The sequence below is a fragment of the Emydura macquarii genome, unplaced genomic scaffold (assembly GCF_026122565.2).
Source record: "Emydura macquarii macquarii isolate MOO-44397 ecotype Brisbane River unplaced genomic scaffold, CSIRO-AGI_Emac_v2 contig_318, whole genome shotgun sequence".
Lineage (NCBI taxonomy): Eukaryota > Metazoa > Chordata > Testudines > Chelidae > Emydura > Emydura macquarii.
In genome coordinates, this window is record NW_027130455.1 from 4,347,328 (window position 1) to 4,359,764 (window position 12,437).

The 12,437-nt window shown below is 38.4% G+C and overlaps 1 protein-coding gene across 5 annotated transcripts in view; it reads right to left on the reverse strand.

The window, feature by feature from the left end:
* CNTN5 (contactin 5) overlaps positions 1-12,437 on the reverse strand; it is a 645,973-nt gene that overhangs the window by 86,118 nt on the left and 547,418 nt on the right. For all 5 annotated transcript variants that reach the window (XM_067567931.1, XM_067567926.1, XM_067567939.1 and 2 more), the window contains 2 exons: positions 8,846-8,973; positions 6,799-6,974 (listed from right to left, as the gene is read on the reverse strand). In XM_067567931.1, coding sequence (XP_067424032.1) covers positions 6,799-6,974; positions 8,846-8,973 — 304 coding nt within the window. The remainder of the gene's footprint in view (positions 1-6,798; positions 6,975-8,845; positions 8,974-12,437) is intronic.

Consider the following 12,437-nt stretch of genomic DNA (forward strand, 5'->3'; position numbering starts at 1 on the left):
GGTTCCTCAGGGAAGAGACAGGTTGAGGAGCTTGTTCAAGTGGTTCTTGAACTGGAGGAGGGAATTTCCTTCCAGTGTGAGAGACTGATGGTGCCCTAAACTCCCTTGGGACAGGCCACAATCAGTAAGGCCAAGGAAGATATTCCATGTTCTGGGCTGTCCAAGGAGGAGGGTACCATGTGGGGGCTTCTTTATAAGACGACCATACCTTAGATCCTGTGTTCCTGCCCTGATATACAGTGATGTAAAGAGATGTGACAGTGATATCTGTCCCTCAAGCTCTGCGTCCGAGGAGATGTAGGACTCCTCAGGGGAAGAAAGGACCCTGGGACCAATGAAGGCACTAGTCTCAATGATCCCAGGGGAGTCAAAGGCGCTGCCCTAGACACAGCCAGTGAGCAATTATGTTTGTGGTGCCTCAAAGCTGTTCCAGAGGCCTTCTAGAGGATTTGTTCAGTGAAGATGCAGATTTTTAGAGCTTCTTCTCATGAGAATGATTTAAATGCTTAGTGGAGGCTGGGAAAGGGGAGGAGGAATAATGTTTCTCACCCAACTTGCATTTAGAGTTCTGAGCAAGTGGGGGAAGCAGGGAACTCTTCATTGTCCATTGGTTCATACTCTGGCTTCAGTCCCAAAGTCAAACACATGGGAATGCAAATGGGGCAGTCAGGCGAGCGGCAGATGACAACTTCATGGAAGGGAGAGGGAGTAAATGACAGATGAAGTGTTGTTTGCTAGCGTAGATCAGGCCTTAGACTCAAAGTTAATATAGCAGTAACTGTCCAAACACTGTGCAGGCATGTCTTCTTCTAAAAACTCTTGACAGGTGTTACTGTTATATAAAGGGACCCTCTTTAATTAGTGCAGCATTTTATGTCAGATTAAGAGGAAAGTTGTTTTTGTAGAACTGCTTGATATTTTAATTGATTCTGCTGCATATAAATCTTTGTGCAACCTGTTTACAGTGTTTATGAAATACAAATAAGATTAATTAAAAGGAAAGAAGCAAAAAAATAGTGAAGTTGGGGAAAAACTCGAAAATTTAAGGGATTGGTGGTAGGATATGTGGTCTCTCCTTCTCATCTAGGTCAACAGATCAAATATACCTCATGTTGCTAAGTACTTAAAGTAGTCACCATCCAGTCAATGCCTGGTATGTTGTATTAAATGAACTAATGGGTCTCTGTTCAAGTATACACATAATAAAAAACACTATCACAACTAGTACTTATTGGTTCCCTTGAGTAGGCATAGAAACTAAATTATTCTCTTATGCCTAAGTGTATTTTTCTAGGTCAGGGTTGAGGGACACTAGCATGGCAATGCTGCTCCTTACTTTTAATAGTCTATAGATAAACACAAGAATTCATTCTGCAGGGAAGTCATAAAAACTATATTAATTAAAAAAATATATTTGAAAAGAGTGCAGATGGATGAAAATATACACATACAAAACCAGGAGTCCTCAGCTAGAAAATCAATTTTTACTCATTCACAAAGGGTCCAAATTCTGGTACACTTACTGAGACAAATAGCCATTGATGTAGACAAAAAATTTTCCTCAGAAAACAAGTAACATTTTTTGCAAGATTTCAGGGTTTGACTCAAATGGAATTGAAGAGGAAATTAGGAGCAAGCATAACATTTATATTTTCTGTGCACAAAGTACCTTTCAATGTTAATAGAAATAAATCACTCTTGACAATCCAGATTCCCATGCAACATTGCCTCTCTGAATTACACAGGTTGCTCCACACAAATCTTTTGATGAGCAAACGAGATGTTTCTAATGCCAAAGGTTGCTGTCTATATCTATTTACATACTTGTCTAAACCTATGTGTGGTGGAGTTAAACAACATTCCCCCCCCCCCCAGCTAGTTCCTTGTAAATCAATAGGGGGGAAAAAAGTTAATTCTATTGTCCTCGCCTTCAGTGTTGGTTTCCTCTCCCTCTCTTACTATTTCCTGCACGCTCATCATCTTTTAACCTACATTTTCACACTTCACCTCTTGCCAGTGATACATGTGAAGCATCTAAACTGATGTATGTACCAAATATTTGCTAGTTCAGTAAGTAATAGAGACAGCACCTTCATTCTTAGTATACAGAGTATCGTTCTCTGGTCCTCCAGTTGAGAAATAATACAATGTTATTTGTAGATGCCCATAATTAAAAACATAATTTACAATCAAATAAGGCAACAAGTCTTGTTAAGAAAGGCTTTGGGGTTGTTGGTTTTTTTTGTAATCACTGGAGTATGGGTGATTTTCACAGATGGGAATTTAGCATGAGTTCTAATGAACTTTTCTGTGTGTGGAATTACTTAGGTGGTCGCTTTGAGGCACTACATAAAGCACCAGAATGGTCATTATACTTAACACCAGTGTCACTCAGGTAGCAAGAGGGAGCAGTACAATCATAGTTAAGGGTCTATCAATGGTTTTATTATTAACAAAAGCCATTAAAAATGCTATGAGTCTGGCAGGCCCACCAAAGTAAGGAAATCATCTTTACCCTACATGCTTGTGTATTCCGAAGCATAAAAAGTATACAGGATTATACTGTATCAAGGCCCAGCTTCACTCAGCTAGCAAGGGTGACATACTTCTTAGGCCACGTCTTCACTAAAAAGCTAGGTCAATCCAGCTACTTAGCGGTGTTATTAAGCCGACTTATCCCCCAAGGGTAGACAGCACTATACCGTTGGCCGAGCTAATGTCTACTGGGAAGTGGGCTACCTACACTAAAGCACTACAATGGCGCAGCTGCAGTACTGAAGTATTGTAGTATTTCAGTGTAGATAAGCTCAGAAATGTCTCTCATTTAAAGGGCTATTACTCATTTTAGTCCCAAAGTTCCTTATATTTTACATAAAACTGGCATCCTCTCACTTCTATTGTTGAAAATTATTTTGCTCAGAAATAAAGAATCATGAAGCTGAAGTTAGTGGCGCTAAAGGAATGAATCTCACAGCACTTTAATTTCCCCACGTGATTAATTTTTGTATCCCTAATTTTCGGTTGTCATCGCACACTATATCCCACCTTTGGGGTTGGCAGGTTGAGAGGTATTATGGGATTAACTACATAGAATAGCTTTATTTTTCATCAATTTATCTAGGGCCCCAGCATAGCTAAATATTTTTAATGAAGCAAAAACACATTTGTCTCGGATTAATTTTATATCTATGGTTAACTTAACAGAAAGGAAAATAAGATATGACAGAAGAAAAAATCCCCAAACCATTCATTTGTGGGCTTTTTTCCAATTTCATAGTCAAAATCCATCAAAAGAGAAAATTCTTCCTTTCTAAATTACTAATTTTGGGGATTACCTGTCTCCACCAAAGAGTACAGCTTTATTCCATGAAGTGGCAGGAACAAAGATCTGTCTGCTGGTCAACTGAGATCTGCTAAAATATTAATTAATACCTTAAAAAAGGAGAAATGATGAGTGGCAATTATGTTTCCTCCAATATTCAGAAGTTTTTAATGAGAATTCTCCTAACAGGGCGTTGGATTTTGATATCTCTGCTTTGTATAGCAGCATGTAACTATAAGTATTTGTCTCCCCCTGCCTGTCATGTCTCAGATTTATTTAAAGCCTTCTTTCATTTCTAGTCCTGCCCATCCATTCTCCACAGTGGAAGTGAAAAAGAGTGGTTTCAATTTTTAAACAAACAAGAAATGTAACTAAATGAAGCATACAATTATTACAAGAGTGTGGGGAAACCAGATAATTGTATTCACAATCATCGTAAGAGTAAAACAAACAAATAATTCAGGGACTGATGTTCCTCCACTCTACAACATTTTTACAACTGTTTAGGAATTCTACCATTAAGTGGTGTAACAGTGCTAAATTAGGCCCCAATACATTTCCAATATATTTTCAAATGTTGTATTCTGTGTCTTCAGCCCATCTTACGAATTTATCAACTGAAAGGTGTTGTTTTTGAAGCTGGAGCCTAAATAATCTAATTGCTTGGGTATCTCTGAAGAGAAATATACTGCTTTTTTACTTGAAGTACCACCTCTTTTTTCTCTCCAGTGCTTTCTTAAAATAGCTATCTTTGACTCCATTATGACTGACTTATATTCCTGTCACTTAGGAAGATAGAATTGACTTTTTTAAGACACACAAGGGAAGGAAAGCCACAAACTCACCAGAAAATCTGACTGAACCCTATAATAATTCTTTTAATAAAGTGAGATTATTTTAGTAATATTAGGACACTGAAAAGAATCTCCAAAGAAAGGTTTGTGATGCTCTGAGGAATGTTCCTTTATAGTATGATACATACACTGTTGAACAAATTCTGCTGTCAGTTTCACTTGTGCAAACTCAGTGCAGTTGGTACCAGTGTATCAGAGAGCATTTGTACCAGTATGTGCACACATTGCTTTGTACTTTGCCAGAGCCCCATTTTCATGTTTAGTGAAACTCAGAGACTTTCACTGATGAAAATAAAATCTCAGCATCATTTGAGAATTCCTATGTAAAAATCTGCAAAAGTCTATTGTCACAAAATGAATGAAAATTATATGAAATAATTGCAAATTACTTTGCCTTTGTGGAGGAAAATATCTGATAAATCAGAACAAAAGTGTCATTCCACGCTCCCAACTCCCTATTTTTTAATCTAACTTTTTGCTAATTAAAAGATGGTAGTTTTACACATCTCAAGCCCTGTCTGATGAAAAGTCACAAATTTGTCACTATGGATCAGTTTTGTGCAGAACCATAATTCTGAACAGCCAGAAAAGTCTGCAATTACAAAACAGCCTCCCAATAGCCACCAGTGAATCACTTGTCTAAGAAGCAACCCTTGCAGTGGGATGGGTTGGAGTCCCACAGAGATGGCAAAGGTCAAGACCTCCCATCTCTGTGCATCCTTGGGATATTCTGGGGAAAGGACTCCCCCCATTTCCACTGAAGAAGGAGCCTTTTGCCTTAAATGGTTGACCATCCACATGGTGCAACTGGACCTTATTTGAGCCTCACCGGCAGCTGGTAAGTTTACTGCCACCATTTGGCTGTCTGGGAGCTAAGCAGATGATAGCTCTGGGGAACCTGCAGGTCTCCCTGCTCAGCTCCTCTTTCCTGGTGTCGCAGGCACAATCCTCTGCAGCGCCCCTTTCTTGAGGAACAGCAGCTGAGGCACTCCCATGAGGAAGTACAGAGAAGAAGATAGTGCCCCAGAGGTGGCATCCCACCCCTTCCTCTGAGCAGTGTAACTTGTGTCTTTGAAGGGACACTCCAGCACATACAACAGGTAACAAGATTGCATGAGCATAGTGAAAATGTTTGGACCAACAACCATTAAGCAATCTGAATGAATGTATAATTATAGAGCTGATTTCAAACTTGCTGTAACTCAACTGACTTCATACTTCCTGAGGAGAGAACTCTATAGTGAAGCTTCATTTTCACCTGCCATTCTTGCCTCTATTTTTCAGTTGCTGGTATCTTTCTAAAAGAAATTGCGTTAGGGCTGAAATTTTCCATACTTAGGCTTAAGGCCAAAGTTGCAAATTTTGAACCAAATAGTTCAGTTGCTTTTGAGTCATGTGACAAAGGGGGTGGATGCCTTATAGGTACCAAAGAAAATGTTTGTGTTTGCATAACTCCAAAAGAGAAGAAATTTCCATTTTCTCAGTGTCCTCACTAAGGAAGGAAAACCATTCAAGATTCAAGAAAATTGCTCAGTCTTTTTCAAGTTATGAATATTTAAATCTAGAAAGTCTGTGTATGTGAGCTAAAGCAGTTTTCTATTTATTTATAATCTTCATCCTTGAGTGAGTTGAATGTTGGGTATGCTCAGATATATAAATAAATATTGGCAATATGAAGCCAAACAAACACAAATCAGATTACAGCTGTTGGATTTTCTAATACAAAGTTAACTCTACTACATTGCATGTATATTAGAAATATTAACTTTTTAAAATTCTTGCTTTCTGCGTGCTTGCTTTACCTGTGTTAACATTGCATGTATATTTGATTTACATTTAATTAATAGGCAGGTAAGGTGAATTATTGGGCATTCCAATGCCAACCTCACTCATACAAACAGGTTTCTTTCCATTCAGAAAGTTCAAGGCTCTTTATATGGGACAGGTTCAGATTAGTTCATCAGTCTGTTTGACTTCATCTAACTGCTACGTAGTTACTGTACCAAAGAGTAATATTTCAAAAACAGTGAGAATGGTTTTTGCCACATGATTTCCACTGACCATAATGAGAGCTACATAGCTAAAACCTCACACAGTGTTTTGAAAAAGAAAATATATTGTCTGGTATTCACTGATTAAAATATGTGGTGTGCACATAAAGAGCACGTTTTCGGGAGATATGTGATGGCTATGTAACATATTATCTGTGAAAATAACAGCAACATGAATAATAGCCGTACGTTTTGGCTCCTAATGTAACAGGCAAAATTTCTGTTTTCCTTACTCATGCTAATAGATCTACTAAAGTTGATGGAATTATTTGCATGAGTAAGAAAAGGAAGATTTGGCTCAAAGTACCTTCTGTTTTCTCACTGGGCTCACTAGATGCCTCCCTTATATCACTGGGACTCAGAGCTTTACTGCTATTTTGTTCTTGATTAAAGCTGCTTGAATTAATTCAAATTAAGTGCATTTAGTAGCTCCATTAGCTAGCATTTCATTTTAACATCAGTGGGTTTTTTCATCTTTCAATCATGTCTGAATTTCATAAATGGGAATGGCTTAGCTATAAACAGATTGAAAAGTTAGAACTTTACAGAAGATAAAATATTGTTCACTTACTGCCCTGATGCTTTCAAAGTGTCCACCTTCCTTCTCAAAATCAATTGGCTGCCCATTCAAAGTCCAATAGAAAGTGACATCTAGTGTGTTGTCATGAATGGCTTTGCAACTGAGGACAATGCTTTCTCCGACTGTTAACTCGGTCCTCTTGGGAATCAGGTCTATCCTCGTTGGTTCTTGAAAACAGAGAAGAATTAGTAATAATTCAATGTAGGTCTTGTGATATTCCAATATCAATATAGCACTTGCTTGAATTCTATTTAATTCTAAAAGTCTTGTCTGCTGAATGTTTTTTGTTTCTGTATACACAAGATCAAATACTGCACAGTGCTATGTGGGTCCATAGTGGGGAGGGAGCAAAGGCAGGAGAGAGGTAGCAATAATCTCCTTATCTCCATGAAAGTAATAGGGCACGATCTCAAATAGTCACCATAGGGAACGCTGGGAAGGGAGACCCACTACCACACGAGCTGGTGCATCATGCTCAAGACATGGTGTTACCAACTTTCATAATTTTATCATAAGCCTAACAATATTTTTTAAAGCACCAGCTCCTGGAATCTTGTGATTAAACAAAAATCCAAGCTTTCATTAAAAAAAAAACAAGAAAAAACTAGTACATTTCTAGCCCTCATAATTGCAGAGAAAAGCATGAAAACCTGAACCCTAAAGACTCAAACACCAGAAAACAAATAAAAAGAACACAATGTCAGAATTTGGGGGGTCTTATTCATGATTTGTGTATGTTTGGCATTGGCAATAATACTGGGAATGCAGTTCTCCAGGCAGAAAGGCCTGTCCAAATGCACTACAAGAGCTAGTGAGCATGAAGGGGACAGCAGTATGTGCTAGCAAGGGGCATATACTATTCTCTTTTAGAGACCAATAGGGACAATTGGGACCAATAGCACAACCTGTGGCCCTGCTTTACACCATCATGCCCAGCAACTTTAGGGTTTGATCCTTCAAGGTGCAGAGCACACTGGTCCTAAAAGTCATTGTAAATACTCAGATACTTAAACATGTGCTTAAATGCTTTTTTGGATTGGGCACAGAGTGCTCAGCAGCTTGCAGGATTGAGCCTCTTCTGCTGGGTGAATTGAACCATCGGCACCATTCTGCTCCTTCACACTCAAGTGTAAGCTCAGTGCAGTTCAGGATCTGTCTCTCGGTGATGGTCCAGTATGAACTACTTTCTCTGTGTAGTCAGTGGTTCAATCCATTTCTATACCTCCTCCTCCCTCCCGAACCTGTGGTGGGGGTGCCCGCTTAGATATGGAGCTGCATGGCAAGGCAGTGAAGGAGAGGTACAAAACTGGCATGGAGATAGGTTCGCCACACATGGGGATGATCAGGACCCGTTATATGTCAATGACATATAGCTGCTGCCCAGTGAAATGCATTTTTCATGCACCCTTTGAAAATGCCCGCTGAACTGTCAATTATTCACTGCTGACTTATAACTCGAAGTGAAGTGCTGGGTAAATTTAAGATGACTGATCTTTTATCAATAAATCAGATATCACTTGTCTAAACAGCAACCAAGTGTCTTGGAAAGTAATTGTAACGGAGTAGTTAGAAAACATGTAATGCTCTGCTGGGCTTCTAATCTAGCCATTTCTTTTTAGGATTTCTATGGCTAAAAATAGGAGTTTATTGCTTTGCTTTAGTCATTGTGTGCATAGAGAAAGGATAATTATTTTTGGCAGCAAGCATGTCTAAAAGAATCTACCTCCTTATTTTTCTCTCTCTTTTCTTTTACATACAGAATTACCTTGATAATCTGGAAGAATTTAATTAATGTATTAGTTTTCCTGGCACATATGTATCATAAAACATTATGAGCATGTAATCAATAGCAGGGAAGCAATTGCCAGCAAAATCTTTGGTAAACTCTTTGCGGCAGGGACTGTTTTTTTGTTCTGTCTGTGCAGCACCTAGCACAATGGGATCTTGATCTGTGACTGGGGCTCCTGGAGCTATTGCTATACAAATAATCAATAATAATTCATAATAATTAATACACAATCTGTATGGTTTTCCATACCTTTAACAAATACTGATGCTACAGTTTCTGCAGAACCAAATACATTTTCTCCTTGGCATAAGTAACTTCCTTCATCAGATTTGGAAGCATTCAGGATTTGTAGGCTCCCATCTGGAAGAACAGTTATCCTGAAAATTATAAAAAATGGTTGTATCCTCTAATAGCATGTATCAGCTATCTCAAACATAGGCAGATTCCATGGTGTTATCTTTTAGGGCTAATAAACAGAATTAAGGATTGCTGCCACTATGTCCAGGGATGATGATTAGGATCGTTGAATCTTCCTCTCTCTCAGGAAAAGCTGCAATAAACCCATTTATTCTCTTTCTCCCCTTAACTCAAAAAAGGTTGAGGGAGGAATCAGTGGATTAGTTCTCTTTTGACACCCAGTGATGATGAATTTGTATTTTTGTAAAAAGGTGACTTTGTCTTTAAAATTTGGCTACTACATTATTCTTGAGTGATATATCAATATTAAGCATGAGCTATTCCATCTGAAACTAATAGTGACCTTAAAAATCAAATCTAAGAATTATGAAGAGTAAAAAGTGGAGGATGACAGGGAAAGAACATAAAATAATTGTAAATGGCCAAAATATGATTTGTAGCACTTGTTACACACAGCATAGGACAGGGATGGAAATGAGTTTTGGCTGCTTCTGTTCACCTTTTTTTTTCTGGAGCATTGTATGGGGCTGATGCTACAATCTCTGTGAGTAACTTCACTGAAGTCATTTGGACTCATGAAAAACTGCAGCTAAATTATGCCTTGTCTAAACATTGTGTTGGGTGGTTGAAATTTTAGCCTTGTCTAAACTTTGCTAGAGAGAGAACTTGGATATTGTAAAGGTGAAAAATAAAACACTGTTGCCACTTTTAATATTCCAAAATTTAAAATTAAGGCCTCCTCCTGTGATCTCCTGTTGAAGTTTTATTACCTTTTAACGTCTCTTTTTTAAGCAAAACTTCTTGGGTGAGATTCACCCATGTAATATTAAGTCAGTGCAAGGCCTATGTATCATTAAGTCTTAATAAGAGGGCATTAGTGGGAATTAATTGGTGTATCACGCTTGCACTGGTCCCTCTGCATAAGGGAGAATGTCACCTATTGTGGATTGTTATTATATAAAGCCCTCACACTCCTCTCCACCTACATGCAAGGAGAGTCTGTACTCACACAATTTAGCTGTGAGCAGCATGAAAGAGGGAAATGCATCTCCAGGGGACACTCCTTCCTATTTCCCAGTCCTACAAAAGTCTAAGCATATATGCAGGTGCTCTGTGGGATTCTGCCCATTTGGAAGGGACAGGAGGGAGCAGATTGTTCCTCCACCACAGACAGCAGTGTGCATTACTTCAGACAAAGCCTAATAACTGACACTGCTTTGTCCTCCATGCTGTGGACATTCAAGGAGCAATTATAGGTGAGGGGACAGCAGTCTCCCCGAGTCCCATGAGGTTCATTAGCAGCTGCAGAATCTAAACTTGATTTTTTTTAAAAAAAATTACTCCTTTTGGTTGTGAGGAAAACCTTTCAAATACCAACTGAGTGCAAAGTGATGCTATGCTGAATCTGCTGCAGACAAAGGCTGAAACAATGGCTGCAGGGGAGATGTGAATCCCTCTCGTACATTCATCTCAATAGGATATTAACGCTGAAGACTGTCTCTGGGGACAATGTCATTAGCAACATATTTTATAGGAAGGGGTGAAGTGGGGAGAAATCTCTCCTTTCTTATGCCAGGAGGTATAAGAACCAGAAATCAATGGGAGTTGCAGAGTGTCAAAGAGACAAAGTGCTTCTGAAATAACACATAGCCCATTAGCTCTCCTCTTAGTCTTATCTACTTAATTGAGCAGAACCACCCCAAGGAGAAGGCTGTCCAGAGAGTAAGGAGCTATGGCCCTAGCCTGATTGACAGGTCTCACCCTATCTCCTATACAGCCAATAAAGGGGGAAAACCCCATTTTAGGAAAGACAAGCCTGGATAGAAAGCTGAATTGTAATTGGGAGCAATTTAATTAAAGCATAAGCCTCAGTAATATTTACAAACTAATTTATCAAGGCAACTATATAGTGTTCCACCTGAAAAAAATGTGCCGTATGACCCTGATCATGAAAAATACTGTCCTGTTGTTATGTATACTTTACAAAATTTATCGGGGAGGAAAAGCAGAATCTCATTTTAATGAAAAATATACTACCATTTATTTCAAATATAAAATTGGTTACTACTCTCAGCAATGCAATATAACAGCATAATAGTTTCCAGAAGAAAGAAGGGGCAATGAAAGGTCAGGCCAGCTCTGTATATTACCCACTGCAAATGGTGACAATATGGTGACAATATTTTCTATCTTGTTTTAGACAAATAAATCACCGTATCAGAGAGAGAGGATTTGTTTAAATATGGCATTGTGAAAATGACAAAGAACATGATCACATCAGAAAAATATTATTTAACCTATCTGAATTTTCTTAAAATGTAATTGAACAGGTGAGTACACCTGAAACTTTGTTATAAAATGTCACTACCTTCAAAGTAAAAATCAAGCTTATGAACTGACAATGATTTAAGACACATTCTTTCTTCTTTGCAGTGAGCAGCCCATTATATTTTCCCTTTCAGGATGCTCTATGATCAATGCAGTTAGACTACCATATTATTAGTTTAACACAAGACTTTGCAAAATAGTGGTATTTTTCACCAGTATAGTGTCAGCTCCAGGTAAATGAAAGGCCACTTCAGCAATGTCCACAAGCTATAAAAGTTTATACAAGCCAAGTATTAAGATGAAACAGTTTTTTCTTTAAGAGATTTTGGGCAGGGGGAGCTGGAGCTAGATTTTAAAGGAGATCATTTAATGACTCTTATGCACAATTCCAGCTACACTTCTAGCCAACTCACAGCTTTTGTGATTCAAAAGGAAAAGGAGACTTGAGTAATCAAATGGCTTGCAAGCAGGTAGAATAAATGGAAGGGTTAATAATCATATTACTTTTATTTTTTGAGTTTGAGCACGATAGCAGAATGATAGCTCTATTAGAGACTGAAGTCATTTGTTTATCCACAGACCTGAATAGGCAGTGGTAGTTCAACATAAACAGCTTTCATGCAGACTTCACCTTGCCCTGCCACTATCAGCCTTAAAGCTGTATTAATTAACATGTCATCTGATAAAATAGAAATTCCAATGTAGACCCTACAGAAACATTTGTCCCAGGATGCAGACATTTCTTGATAGTCCTTTTAATGCTAGGCTGCAGGATTCATAGAATCATATTCATAGATTCCAAGGCGAAAAGGGACCATTGTGATCATATGGTCTGACCTCCTCCTTAACCCAGGTCATAGAATTTCCCTAAAATAATTCCTAAACATAACTAGCAACAAATGTCTGTGTCCCATCTGCACTATGCCCGATAGCTGTGTTATTTAGTACAACAAAAAGCAATGTAAACATAGGATAAGAGTGTGAAGGCAGTGTAGTTTCAATGATCATCCAAAGGCTTGGTTCTTCTACCAGTGGCGGTGCCAGTTAGTGCTGGTAACTTTTGAGACATGAAGACATGTCCACTAGGAAATGGATT